At 35.7% G+C, this 15,423-nt stretch overlaps 1 protein-coding gene across 2 annotated transcripts; it reads left to right on the top strand.

The window, feature by feature from the left end:
- The first annotated feature begins 1,070 nt into the window (after positions 1-1,070).
- On the top strand, positions 1,071-12,523 carry LOC121329260 (protein Wnt-5a). Of its 2 annotated transcripts, none has more exons than XM_041274782.1 (5): positions 1,071-1,965; positions 7,465-7,604; positions 8,382-8,629; positions 9,785-10,077; positions 11,169-12,523. In XM_041274782.1, exons 2-5 carry the CDS (start codon positions 7,477-7,479, stop codon positions 11,625-11,627), a joined length of 1,128 nt encoding a protein of 375 aa, XP_041130716.1. In that variant the 5' UTR covers positions 1,071-1,965; positions 7,465-7,476; the 3' UTR covers positions 11,628-12,523. The 2 variants fall into 2 exon arrangements, with proteins under 2 accessions (XP_041130716.1, XP_041130717.1); XM_041274783.1 differs by lacking the exon at positions 1,071-1,965 and adding an exon at positions 3,412-3,428.
- The last annotated feature ends 2,900 nt before the right edge of the window (positions 12,524-15,423 follow it).

The following is a 15,423-nucleotide window of genomic DNA, read 5'->3' as shown; positions in this document are numbered from 1 at the left end:
TTGATCTATAACAAACTAGACGGTGCAGGCTAGCATAACACAATTTAACATGTTTTCAGTATTTCATAAAGCTGCCGGATCTGAGCTAATATATTCAGAGAATGTCTCGTTAGACAAAACACGTATATAGGCAAATAATAATAATAATAAGAAGAAGAAGAAGAAGAAACTGCTTCTTTCTTCCTTCTTCTTCTTCTTCTCTTCTTTCTTCTTTCTTTTGATAAAACTAATTTTGTTGTTGTTGTTACATTTACTTTAATTCAGCCCCCCCCTACATATACATTGTATGTATATATATTATATATATATATATATATAGAGATAGAGAGAGAGAGAGAGAGAGAGAGAGGAGAGAGAGAGAGAGAGAGAGAGAGAGAGAGAGAGAGTTTATTCTATTTAAATGTCCCGTTTGAGTTCACATCCCGACAATCAAACATGTCGAGCCTATTAATGTTGCAAGGTGCAGCTGTCGTGATAGCTGGTCATGACCAGCACTTCTTGTCCTATTCTTGTCAAGTTTATTTATTATATGTACGCCACTGACTAAGCACGTGAAATACAGTGTGTTCAAATAACACAGGTATAATTGGATGCACTAGGACGTTTGTATCGTGTGCTCTTAAAATGCGTATTATTATTATTATTATTATTATTATTATTATTATTATTATTATTATAACCTTCATTTTAATACAAATGCATATACGGATCCGGTATTCGTGTGGGTTATCCCTCCAACTAGCATTACCGGCTTTTTAAGAATTATATTAGAATGTGCCAAAATAAATGAATAAACACACGTGTGAAAGGTCCACTATGTTTAAAGATGCAGTACACTTTTATATTATATGTATTAAATGTCGTGGACATAAAAACATAGCAGTGGTGTTTAAAATCGGGTTCATTCTATATATTGTGTGTAGGAGAGACAGGGGGAGCCTTATGGCTTTAAATTTTAATCTAGCAGTATGGGTGTAGTAAATGCGCATGCGCCAATTGGAAGTTTTGCTCTGGGCTTTCAGCAATAGATCTGTTTTTTGGGTTTTTTTTTTTTACTTTGCAGAGGAGAGGCATGGAGGCAGGTGATACCTTAAACGAATGTGAAACCCTTGCGCAACTTTAACTGGGTTAAGAAACGTATTCTCAGACTCTGAATGCGGATTTATACACAGCAATCCGAGTCGGACTGTCTATTTCGAGCATTTTATAAAAGGATCTTCGTGAAATGATTTACAGTGTTTTTAACCAGGCTGGGATTTGTGAAACGGGACCTTTGCTCTGGCTGTAGCTGTACGAGGCTGATACAGAGGGGAAGAAAAAAAACCCACAAGGATTGCTATTTTGTTCAGCATGGAGGATAAAACTGCAGCCTGTTTTTTGCAAAGGAGAGACGCGTCTGATTGTTTAAGCAGGTAGAAGCAAATTGGTATATAAAAAAAAAAATACATTTCTCAGCTACCAAATCTCACTTATTGGACGAAATTGAACTTTTGTTGGAACTAAACAAGGTAACTTTCAAAAAGTTGATCAGAACGAAGTGATAAAAAAAGCATCTGACCCAAGGCACTTTTTGTAGCTTGTGAATATTTTATTTGTCATTAAGTGTTTCCGCACAATCACGCCCACGTTTGTTAGAAGCACTAATTATTTAGATTGCTCTTGGACATTGTAAATAGCCGTCATTCCTCTAGTCTCCACAGTTCTGTTAAAAAGCAGCGCCTGGTGTCCCGTGTAAATTTCTCAACTCCAAACAGCCTCCGAAGATTGTTCACCAGCCATGTTTCAGTAACTGTTCTTAAAAAAAATAGCCCGTTCTCTTTGGAAAGAAAAAAATAAATAACCTACAAATAAAAAAAAAATCCACTGAGGACAACGAAGAGTCGGTAAAGGAATTACACATCTCCCGTCGCCAAAACTGGAATTACTCGGCTGCTCAGTTTGCAAAAGATTGACCACAGAGGAGAGGTAGGTGTTTCTGGTGGTCCAGGGGCATTGTGTATGCAGATTTCTCTTATGAAGCTAGTCGTGATGGCTTATGTCGGGCGTGCATTGCATAGAACGTTTGTAGTTATCTGTTTTCACCGTTTCATTATTGCATATATGCCCACAGTCCCTCGTGGTTAACAGGATCTTCTGCACGATATTCATTGAGTTATTGAACACAAAATCCGTGTTCCCAAAGTGGTGTGAATTTAATACATTAATATGTTAATAATACATTAACATAAATGTAAACATGAAATTAGAACTGTTCGTTCGCATTCGGTTTCTCTGCAGCGCTGGGTATTTATTTATTCTCTCTAGCTCGCTCTGCTCCGCTCTTATTGGTTCTGCGTGCTTCTGAAATTATATGCAAGCTAAGCATTTTAAGTGTCTGCAAAGGGTGCTCAACGACATCGAGAATAAAAGGAGATCGTCTGCAAATGTCTTGTTTTTAATTTCGTCCAATAAATTCATTTTCGAAGAGAGTCGCGTATGGCAGTGCCTCTCTCTCGTGTGTGTGTGTATGTATGTATGTATGTATGTATGTGTGTGTGTGTGTGTGTGTGTGTGTGTATATATATATATATATATATATATATATATATATATATATATATATATATAATTTGAACCTAAAAATAAAATACCAAACTTTCAAAGTGATACTTAACTTTGGTATAACATTTAGGTTTGCTTATTAACCGATATTTGTGGGATCTTTTTGTTAGTGGTGATGGCGCCCTCTGCTGGATCTGGGTTGTTGCAATTTCTAATTTGGTGCCCGTTTTTACAGTACAGTTTATTTCATGTAGAGGGCCCTGACTGGCTACAGCGCGTTAATCTGTCACACGTGATGTTTGAGCAATGTATAAATTATGGTAGACAAATAATTCGTAATGAGTGTATATGTTACGGATTTTTTAAATGCTGAAATTAGCTTTTATAACAGTTATACATGCGCATTTTAGTAAGGTAAGCGTGTGTGGTTTTGGTTTTTTAAAAAAAAAAAGAAACGGTATGTAGTTAAAGCAGGCCCGGCGTATCGTAAATATACATCTTACCGTGTTTGGCAATTTTGATGCATGCAAATTCTGTCTTGTGCAGACTTTGTTAAAGACTAAAACAAAACCAGCTTCTCTTCAAGTTGTATATGTGTGTGGTTGGCTTGGACCCCCCAGACTGAAGGAATCTTTCTTAAACCAATCGCACTGTTAATCTGGAAGCCATTAAAATGCTTGAAATGGTGATGTAACGCGCATTGTCTATACTGCGGCGTTTGCATAACCCTTAATCAAACCCAATTAAGACCATCCCATTCTAGAACTGGTAAGGACAAATTTGGTTTAGGTGAAATACAGTACATTCTTAATTATGACAAGAGGCATGACGGACTAAAATACTAAGATCGGCACTTTTTTTAAATTAAATTGACAATCATTTTCTAGGTAAGTATTATTTATTAAATTAGCTTGTAACAGTGTTTACTTATTTCGTTTTTCAATGTTTGACCAACATGCACGTATATTTAGAAGGTGGGAGCATAAAAACTGCTGTAATCGAATTATGTAACTTTTTTTTTTTTCAGAATATGTAACTCTATATTGGGATATACATGCCAAAAAAGGCTTCCTTTGGGCTACATTCTTGAAATGTGCTGATTTTGTGCTGCAGATCATTTCTATGAATTGATTAGGTTGTGGTAGAGTGGAAACACCTGTCACAAACATCGCGTTCCTCTGCTTTGGTTCTCCTGCAAAGGATAATTCGAACCGATTCTGTCCTGCAGTTTGTCTGGTGTACACCTCAGAGTTTCTGAATGTGGAGCATTTCGGTGCGCTCTAGCAATTCTGTAAACGCATGGCAGCATAATACAAAAAACTCAATGTATTTTATGTTTTACCGGTGCTTTAAGAAACAGGTAAATACAATAAACGAATATCTTACATTCTTTGCACATAAACTATTTATTGAACACATTAAATCCTATTCATTTCGGTGTTTATTTTAATGTATTGTCTAAGCGAGACGTAAGTTCTTAGTTAAACTTGTTTTATTTTTATTTTTTCAAATTTAGAAGATGGCAAAAAAATGCACATTACCCAACTATGTTTTGTTAGTCATGTTTAAAACAGTCAAAATAACAAAACTTCGAAACAGATAAAATCGTTAATTTATTTGACCGTACAAATTTAATGTAGGATGATACACTGAAGAAACCTGGATATTACAGTACAAAGCGCTTTCATTAGCTGTGGGAAAAGCCTGTATACGATGATAATCTATAAAGGCCCAGATAGTTAGCTGCGAAATTAATACCTTACAAGTGCAGGCAATTGCATAAACCAATTAAATTTAAAGACGAGTTTGTAGTCACATTGGTCGGGGGGGGGTTGGGAATCAATTTCAATAATGTGTCATTGGCATGTACATAACATTTACAACAGTACAATAACTGACAAGTGCAGGATGTATACGTATTTATGTTCACACAAGGCTAGTGTAAGAGTGAGTGTAATAGCGTCGGTGTTGAGATCCTGGTTTGTGCGTGTGAAGAGAGTCCCAAGTGTTGGTCAGATGATAGTCAATTATAAACGCTAACTAACGACCCCTCCCCCCTCCCTCCTCCCTTGGCGGGACTCGCACCTGAGAAATTGGACTGGACAGGATCACACGAATATGTCAAGCGGACGTGAAATGTGCTACCGTTTCAATTAAAACGAAGCTGTCATTCCAAACCAATGGTCTAATGTAGACAGCAACGTCACTACACCGCTGATCGCCGAGTCTACACGCAAATATAAGCAGTGTTGAGAGGTTGTTTCATTTAATTTTTTTTAATAGTAAAAAGTTAAGTCGTGGCTCATTATTTTTTTAATTACAAATCATTATTTTTAAATTAAGTTAATTTAAGAGTTTCTATAGATATATTCCATATATAAATTATAAATAGTTATATAATAAGTTATATATATATATATATATATATATATATATATATATATATATATATATATATATATATAATATATATATTGGCCAAACTAACTTTGGGAATATATTACAAGTTACTATTAAATTGTATTTATATTTGATTTTGATATGTTGTATTTTTTTCTAAAAATATAATTATAAAAACGATTTGTATTTGAATAGACTTTTTTTTGTAATATTAATCATCTGGTAAAACTGTTCCTTCAAATATAATTTGAGTTTAATTAGTTACGACCAACGGTTTATAAACATTTTTAAATAGGGATATTCAGCTCCTGTGGTGATTGTATCGGAATAAGTCAACGAGAATGCGTTTAAATAAAAACACATGCTGAATTTGTTCGGCGTATAAATACTGCGGGATGCGTGTTATGATTAAAAAGTTTACGAGGGGATCTTGGTACATAGACTCATCCTTACAACCGACTGGGAATTCCAGCGTTTCGAATTGCGGAGACACTGAACTATTTAACCTAATAGCATAAAATAATTCAATTATAGATAGGCACGCGCCTTTTCGTTGGCGTAATGTTTTAATTGTGTAGTATTATTCTTGGTACACTAGAGTTCATTTTAAAAGTTTCCAATGTTCACCGTGTTAAAAAATGAACCGTGAAGTCCTCGTTTATATGAAATACAGTAGGCCTACTTGACCAAAAAAAAGACAAACAAATGTTATTGAACAAGCTATTTATGTAATAGGCCTATACAATGTAAAAATGATGTTTGTATACGTTATTTGTGATGGCTTAATGAATAACTTTTTGGAGAAACAAGGAAAGTTTAATTGCGGATTCCTGCTTTGAGTTATTGAAATGGAAGTAATCGGTTTAGTCGGGTGTGTTGTTGTTAAGGTATTCATATTAGTAATTCTTAACTAATTAAACACATACTTTGATTAGTTCAAAAAAAGTACATCTTTTTTGCAAATCCTGGCTAGGAATTACATTTGTATCAGATTATTTCATGACATATGACCCACTCAGGGTCTCAAGTAATACGCCTTAAACAAAACACATATGGTAAATAAGCCAATGTAGCGAAATGTAAAACTTTTTTTTTTTTTTTTTTATTGCGCAAACTTGGAAACATTGTAACTTTATAACTGCAAAAGTATACCCTTCGCTATAAGATGGCAAATTGTCATGGCGAGAACACAGTCGGTCATTGTCAAAAAACAGAACTGACTGCTCACTGACATGGATGCTGTGTGTGGCGCACGAAAAGAAACGGGAATCGCACTGGTATTAAAGTCATTTTCAGGGCGCGGTTTTCATCTCGATTTATGCATCTAAACAAAGGCAACTAATCTCGTGGACACATGTCTTTCGTGGTCATCTTTAATTAAAGTGGACAAACTTACTGGTGTGACTGAGACGCCTCCTATTTCAAGTAAATACAGTTAACTACATTTAGATTCATAATTCAAATTAAATCAACATTCAACGATGTTGTATCATTTTTTTAAGCTTAAATCATTTCAACGTTTTATAATAAAGTACACATAGTAGAATGCAGTAATTACTATATCTTTATCATATTTATTATGATAGAAGCCTAGTTTTTACTCTGTTTACTTTAAATGGCCGTATTCTAACGTCGTTGAAGTATAAAGAAATGAAACATAAAGGTTTGCAATATGCTTCTCATTAAGATGTAAAATGAGCTCTACACTGCAATACATAATTATTCTGCCTGTAGCTGTTACATTAAAATATTTAACCTTTTAAAGTTCTGCAATTATTGACCTCTAATGATTAAAAATAGACTCAAATCATGTACCCATTGAATTTCGAACTAGGTATTCTCTCTAGAAAACTTGAAGTATCTAGAAAAAGTAATTTCCAAGAAATAAATAAACCTATGTTAAAAAAAAAAAACTAACAAAAAAAGAAAACACACTTTTAAATCTCAAACGTTTTGCGTTTGAGATTTAAAAAGCTAGGAGCGTTTCTGACCCAGTAGCTGTAAGTATTAAAGACGTGGCCAAGTATAACTATCACTGCAGTAGAAATGCACAACATCACACATGCAGGAAGGAATTGCTTTGGAGTAAGTTTTCATGGTTGTAACAGGAAAAGCTCCGCAACCAGGGCAGGAGTGAAATACTGGTTAATGGAAGATGTCTAAGGCTGATAGGACTGTGGTTTGTTTGTTTGCTTGTTTATTTGTTTATTTGAATTAATGCTTCCTTTCAGTGAAGTCTATTATAGTAGTGGATTGATTGGAAAGGACAATCCACTTTTCAGGGCAGTTGTCCATCAGATCCATGTGATTCAGGTGCACACACACACTAAATTGCTGTTCTGCAACCAGTAGACTTCAGATACTGCAGTGTCTAAAGCATCACTGCCTGTCTTCCACAGAACCCTGAAGCCAGTATTTCACTAGCTTTGTAAGTGTCCATTCTCAAGTGTTTGGTTTTTATGTTGACATTTCCTATTAAGCCTGAGCAGCAAATACATAATTGTGTTTTTCATGTATTTTCAGAAGCCTTTAGGGATGTTTCTGCTACAAGGATTAACCTGTGCTGCTTTCAGAAGAAGTGTAATGGCTTCAAGACATTGTATATTTGCCATCACTTTCCTGTCTTGCTTTATGCAAGTTCCTGTAGAGGCAAGTTCTTGGTGGTATGTATAATCTCTGGGTTAGTTTGATTTTTAAATGATTATATCCATCTATATAGAAGTATCCTACTTTTAGGTTTGAAACTTGTCTGACTTCACATTTGCAACATGATGAAGTGGTCACTATTTTTTATTTAAGACCAATGCAAGGATTGAGGTTATAATCAGCTTGGTATATCATTACTGGAATACAAAAATAATAAATAAATAAATAAATATAGATCAGTAGTATTTGCATATAGAAATAAGATTTATTTGTATATTTAAAAAATAAATAAGATTGTCTTTTCTTAATGTTGAAGTCAATGTTACCATTGAATCATACTTTTTAAAAAATAAATTTCATGCAGTCGATAAGTACTGTCAAGCCTTTTGAGCTGGCTTTGCTAAATGTATCTTGTACCTACAGTATTGTTTGCTTTAGAGAATTCTTTATATATTGGTAAACCAAAAGCATGCCATGGATCAGTATATCTGTGTTGCATTTCTCATTCTTCATAGTGATGTCTTGTTTTGAATTTTACTAATATTTTCCTACCATACAATTCCATTGGGCAAATGGCATGGGGATACAATGATCTGTTTTACATTCTAGCGTACACACTTAAACAGTGATTATTTAATCACTGGCTTATAAACACAAATTGAATGCAACTCTTACTAAAACAGTCAGATTGCAAATTGTTACAAGATGCATGTGTTGGTAGTGATACAATACTGTTGTATACCACTCAATAAATGTTGATTGCAAAATAACAGATATTGTATTTCAATTTCCAGGTCTCTGGCCATGAACCCTGTTCAAATACCAGAGGTTTATATCATAGGAGCGCAGCCACTATGCAGCCAGTTGGCAGGACTTTCCCAAGGGCAGAAGAAGCTATGTCAGCTGTATCAGGATCATATGCAGTATATTGGAGAGGGAGCAAAGACTGGGATCAAGGAATGTCAATATCAATTCAGACACAGACGCTGGAACTGCAGTACTGTGGACAACACCTCCGTCTTTGGAAGAGTCATGCAAATAGGTACAGCAATGCTTTTAAAAAACCAAACCATCTACAGTGGAGCAATGTATACAGTGTATAGCAATTCTCTAATTTAGTACATATGTTAGATTAGCTTAATGAAAAAAAAACAATCTAAATGCATCAATGGCAAACACTGAACAGCACTGATCTTTAGTACATTCTGTGTTTGTCAGAATTTAAGGTAATCAGGTTTCCTTTACTATCTGACCATTTCTGTTTCATATCAAATGTGATCGGCCGCTATGACAGTAACCGTTTTCGACTTATGAAGACCAGTAAGTTCAAATACTTTCCCAAGTTATTCTATTTGATAATTACTTGGAGTCCGGTTTTGGTGCATTTATGAAAAGGCTTGTCGTTATCAGTTGTGACAGATTCTGTCCCCTGGGCTTCTCCAGTGTTGGAAATCGGAAACTTTGCCCCATACAGAAACTATAATTAGTTTGCTAGAAGTAACATTTCTAAAATGAGCAGCACTTATCTGTGCAATTAACCACTTAAACCAAATGTATACATAAGAGGGTTTATTATGTTTACCAACAGGACACACCATCACACATGAAAAGTCCTTTCTATGTGAATTTTTTTATTATTATAATTCTTATTTTTTTACAAAGGGTTCTTGCTGTAGACACTGAGAACATTATATAATCCAATCATTTGCCCAAGAAAATATTAAAACTGGCCTGGTACAGCATTCATCAATACTGAGGTCCGAGCAACCATTTTTGTATTTTCCTGTAAAATTTCAAAATGTACCTTCTGCTATAAACAAAAACATGGTACAAACCCACAGTGTGATCCTGCAAAGTTGTTTCTCTTTTGCGCATGAACTAAAGAATGCCTTTATTCAGCAGGTTGTATATATTATGTGCTGCAATGCTAGGAAACGATATGCGCTTTGTGATACTGTAAAATCTGAATGAATCTATTACTATATTTAATAAATGTTTGCAAGCTAAATAGTAAATGTGGGTATGTAATGTGAGTAAAATTGTTCACAAACTCTATACTTGAAGGTCTCGGTCCATTCGATAGTTAACAAGTTTGCCCAGCTGGACGGAGGTGTATTAACCCTCAGCCTAACCCTTCTTTAAAGAATCGCTTTGCTGTCACTTTTTCACAAGCTTTCCTGTTCTCTCCTGGTACCAGGTAGTCGTGAAACCGCCTTCACGTACTCGATCAGTGCCGCAGGAGTAGTGAATGCAGTGAGTCGTGCCTGCAGAGAGGGGGAGCTCTCTACCTGTGGCTGCAGCAGGGCAGCAAGACCCAAGGACCTGCCTCGTGATTGGCTGTGGGGTGGCTGTGGCGACAACCTGGACTATGGCTTCAGATTTGCTAAGGAATTTGTTGATGCCCGAGAACGAGAAAAGATCTACCAGAAAGGGTCATACGAGAGTGCCAGGACGTCTATGAACTTGCATAACAATGAAGCAGGGAGGAGGGTAAGCAAATCTGAGCAATGTCAGAGGTATTATTGTTGGCATCTTTTGCAATCTGGAACAAACAGATAGTGTTTTCTTTAAAGATTATAAAGACTGAAGCTAAAAACACGGCGCAGAAGAAAAACCCAAGTCTAACCCAAGTTAATGTTAGGTTACAAAGCCAACATTGTGAAATTCAAAGGCTATTCAAGGTTATACAATGTTCTAGTTAAGTAACAAAATCATTCCTCTAAAATGAAAACAGCCCATTTTCTTTGCAAAAGTTTATTGCTAGTGTCCAGGCATCTGGGGTGGTATGACTGAAACTCCCCTACAACCAGGAGATGCAGATTTTAAATAGTTACACAAGTGTGGGCTGCATGTCGCAAGTGTTTGAGTCTTTTTCTGTAGAATTCCTGTAGATTTAATTTAACTATGCCTGTTTTTCAAATTTAACCCCTCCTTTCTAAAATAGTTGCTGTTTTGGCTTACAATGGAAAAATGTTCACTTGCACAAATCTAACTGCATTGCTTGTTAGCTTTATGATCTTGGGAGATGGTTTTAAGCATATAATATTGCATTTTAGAAACATTATTTCCATCAGATTACAAAAAGCCAGTATGAAATGTACAGCACTTTACTGTGATTAATTAAATATATATTTTTGCAAGCCCATTGGATTCCATTAAAACTTCTGGAAAATGTAAGCAGGTGATAAAGAAACAAACTTGTTTACATCTAAAGATGATCTGAGATCCAACACAAACAAAATATGTATGATTAACCCTGTTATGATCAAAACTTTGTATTTAAATGTTATGGAAAGAGTTTGCCTAATATGAGTGAAGTCAGGTTAAGTAATTCAGTCAACAATGTGAAGTGGGGAATAGTCATAAGTTTGAGCAATTCTACGTATAGAAATGCTCCAAATATATTCAATTTCAAAACGGTATTTGTTATATTGATATGTAATATCAATACAGAAAAAGATTCATTTTTTCATGTTGGAGCAAATGTACTTGTGTGTAATGTAACCTGGAAGTACTGTGCTTGAGACCCATGGGAGATGGTTAGATAAAAATCTTAGTTTTTTTTTTTTTTTCCTTTGCAGACTGTGTATGATCTTGCTCACGTGTCCTGTAAGTGTCACGGTGTTTCTGGATCCTGCAGCCTAAAGACATGTTGGCTACAGCTGGCAGACTTCCGTAAAGTTGGGGATGCTCTGAAAGAGAAATATGACAGTGCTGCTGCCATGAAGCTCAATACCAGAGGCAAACTGGTGCAGGTCAACAACAGATTCAACCCACCGACCAACTACGACCTTGTTTATGTGGACCAGAGCCCTGATTACTGTGTGAGGAATGAGAGTACAGGCTCTTTGGGGACCCAAGGGAGGCTTTGCAACAAGACTTCAGAGGGCATGGACGGCTGTGAGCTGATGTGCTGTGGAAGGGGCTACGATCAGTTCAAAGCACAAGTGGTTGAGAGATGCCACTGCAAGTTTCACTGGTGCTGCTACGTGAAGTGCAAGCGATGCACGAAAATCGTGGATCAGTTTGTGTGCAAATAATATACACTCTAACAGAGGAACCAGAACTATATAAATTATATTTATAGAGTTAAACAATTATCATACCAGTGCAAAGATTGAAAAAACGTTTGTGACGCAGATTAAAACGAAAACTTGACTGCAGCAAATGGAGAATATCATGAAAATATTTATTTACGAAGAGACTAAACACGCTTCTCAACCTACAAATTGATTTTTTTTTTTTTTTTGTTTAAATACAGTAGGTGCCTATACATGTGAAATAGGTACTTAAGCTTTTTACATTTTAAAGGAGAAAAAAAAAGATGCTTGTATTGGGAACATTTGAGCTGAAACCAACACATTTTTTGATATGGTTTGTATCCATTATCAGAATGCACACATTCCAGATTGCAGTAGGCTTTGTCCTCATAGACATCTATTTAGCTAGCTGCAATGCCATGCATAAAGGGCTTAAACAAATTACTACTCATTTTCCATTGAGCAAGAGCATGATTTTAAGTGGGATAATGTCCCTATAAGGTAGTCTGCAGGGACCAATATGCTTTTTTTCTTGTACTCCTGCAGTTGCAATATCCATGATTTAATTGCAGCTTTAACCAGAGGACCAATTCACATTGCTGTATTAGGGGAGGTGGGTTGTCGTTTATCTATGACAATATCTTTTCCTCCTGTATACCTTGAAAGAGGGAGGGGTGCATCTTTGGAAATGATTCTGTCGGAAAAGGGTGAGAGCAGGGCTTTGGAGGCATTGGTGCCACTATTTGGAAAACAATATGGATTCTACAAAATGAGATTGCAGTGGCAGTCCGGTTGCATTTAGTATTCACACTGTCATTTTTCATGACCATTGCAAGGCAAAACAGTAAAATAACATTGTATTTTTAGTTACACACACACACACACACACACACACACACACACACACACACATATATATATATATATATATATATATATATATATATATATATATATGTGTGTGTGTGTGTGTGTGTGTATATATATATATATATATATATATATATATATATATATATATATATATATATATATATATATATATATATATATTTTTTCCATATTAATACAGGTATTCACTAAAGTTGTAAGATCATACCTGAACGGTTTAGCTATATATGGGCAAGGTGTGTGGTTTTGTTTTTTGGTGTCTAATAGCCCAGGCTCTGTATATACTACTTCTATACAATCAGTGATTTAAATTGTATGTATTTATTTACACTTCTGTAAAACAGATTCTCTTTTAATCTTATTTCTATCAACATTGTTTTGGCTTGGTTTACTTTTTATGTTTGTTTGTTTTAAGACAACCAGATACTTGCAGGTGTCACTGTGCATGCTTGGAGCACTTCAGTTGAACACAACAGCATGGCTAACAGCGTGTTCGTTTTGATGGATGGTTTGCTAATACAGTACTAACTTCCCTGCTTCACGTTTTCTGTTGTTTTACCTTTTCATTTTCAGTTCCTCACTCTGGTTTTTGGTATAAGGGAATTCACATTAGTTTGAGCACATTGCAAATTGCACATATTCCCTGCTCCACACGTCACACATCAATGCAGCATGTTCACAATCACTTCAATATCAACGTGCCTGGGGAGAAATGGGTAAAATACACAACACTGTCTATTTATATACTGTATATCAACCGTTATGCTCTTGAGATTTTACAGTTTGTTCATAGTTATAAAGCATAGCTTAATAAACATCTGCATATATATTAGGTTGCTTTTTAAACAAGTAAAAAATCAAGTTTTTCTATTTTTTTTATTGTGTTTTTACAAAGTTTTCAGTTGGACCATTGTGCTTCAATAAATGTAAAGCAAACCAAAAAAAAAAAATCTTCTGGGGTCCAATTTATCACATTTTACATTTCCTAAGAAAAGATCTTGGATTCATTAAGTTTATTTTATCATTTTAAATGTTTCAAAAAGAGATACTGTAGATGTGTCCCTTGTCCATTCTGTACATTAACTGTACATATTTGTCAAGCATGATGTGTAAATTGAATGGTGCAAACGACGAGACCTGTTGTGTCACTTTGCTGTTTTGTACAAAAAAAGTTAAGGTAGAAAGACTGAGAAAAGATATGTTAATTGAACATTAGAAAGATGTTTCGGTGCTAAGCTACCCACGAATCGAATGGCTGATTTTTATTGAGGCTGAACATTGATGGAAGATTTGATATTAATAAAAAAAGTAAACTTTGTTGAAGAAGAAATTTATATGTGGGATCTTATCGCCTTAATTCTTTAAGGTTTATTCAGTTTTAAGTAAATATCTTGCGTTTGTAAGTGATTAATTAGGTTTCACCACTATTTTCTAAGTGAAAGAGGCACTAACAGCGTCAGTTGAGTTATGTTTTTATTATCTGAGATTTTTATAAAAATGTGGAAGAAAATTGCAGAGCAAAAAATAAATGTCCCCTTAATTAAAAATAAATAAACAAATGCAAACGTTTCAGTTCGAGTATTTAACAACACTCCCTGCCAAGAACGTCTCATTTAATTTAATAAATTGCCATCCTCTACATTAAAAGCATTTTAATGAAATTCAAAAAATAACTTAAAATTGGAAAAAAAAAAAAAAAAAATACTGTTTAAAATGACACAGATGTGTGTTCCCAGTTATGCTGTACAAAATAAATGGTAGGCCAATGTACTATTGCGACGAGAGAAGGCCTAAAGTCTGATACACAAAGGACCGTTTTACAGTGAAAAGCGAAAACAAACGCTGTGCAGTATTCTATACATACAGCAATAACTTGTCCTGTAATGTCACGTTGGATGAGTTGACACGTTCCCAGTTTTATGCGCTCAAACGTTCAGCATTTTTTAACCTTCTTATGCCAAACACCGCAAAAGCAGCACCGCATACACGGCCAGTTTAAAGGACGTTTCTGTGACCCTTTGTAGCACATCTGGTTCTGTTTTTCCTCAGTTGTATATTGATCAATGTGCTTATTGCAGAAACACGCTATTTATGAACGTCAGCGTTTTTTATTGGCATGGGTTCAAGCTCTTCCCAATAACAGGAACATGAACCAGCCTAATATTTTATTTTGTGCATTGGCAGTAGCAAATAGGGGTTTCTTCCAAATACTCGCTATACACCCATGGTTTCCGTTCAAATAAAAGGAAGACTGTTTTAACTCCGAGTAAAGCTTATCTGTTTAATACTTTAAACTTTTTTTTTTTTTTTTTTTTACTCAGGCTGGAAGTATAAACGCTGTAAAAAGCATTGCCAAACCACTGTTTTTGTGAAGATGCCAATCTCAACATCTCCCTTGGGTAAAATACAACCCAGGCCACTTGTAATAATATAGTATATGTAGTTTCATTTACGTCATACTGGAACAAACAGATCCCCCCCCCCCCCCCCCCCCCCCCCCCCCCCCCACCCCACCCCCCCACCCCCCCCCCCCCCCCCCCCCCCCCCCCCCCCCGCCCCCCCCTCCCCCATATATGCACCCCCCCCCACCCCCCCCCCCCCCCCCCCCCCCCCCCCCCCCCCCCCCCACCCCCCCCCCCCCCCCCCCCCCCCCCCCCCCCCCCCAAAAAAAAAAAAAAAAATAATTTGTGCCTTTTGTTACCAAAACAAATCAATAATCATAATGATGTATCTAATATAAATGCTATTGCATTTTAACCAATGTAATATTTACAGCGTTTACAACGATAATTGCAGAATGTATCCACATTTTACACGGCATACAATTCTGTGAGTAATGTGATCTTTTCGTGTATCTGAGAACCACTTAAGAATTTAATTGAACAATTAAAGCTCTTAAATTAAA

This window comes from Polyodon spathula, chromosome 16, assembly GCF_017654505.1.
Source record: "Polyodon spathula isolate WHYD16114869_AA chromosome 16, ASM1765450v1, whole genome shotgun sequence".
Lineage (NCBI taxonomy): Eukaryota > Metazoa > Chordata > Actinopteri > Acipenseriformes > Polyodontidae > Polyodon > Polyodon spathula.
The sequence above is the reverse complement of the archived record's forward strand: the minus strand, read 5'-3'. Positions and strand labels throughout refer to the sequence as shown.

Coding starts and splice junctions, on each gene's coding strand:
- LOC121329260 (XM_041274782.1), top strand. CDS start 7,477: ATGTTTCTGCTACAAGGATTAACCTGTGCTGCTTTCAGAAGAAGTGTA. Junction 7,605..8,381: donor GTAGAGGCAAGTTCTTGGTG/GTATGTATAATC, acceptor TTCAATTTCCAG/GTCTCTGGCCATGAACCCTG. Junction 8,630..9,784: donor TGGAAGAGTCATGCAAATAG/GTACAGCAATGC, acceptor TCCTGGTACCAG/GTAGTCGTGAAACCGCCTTC.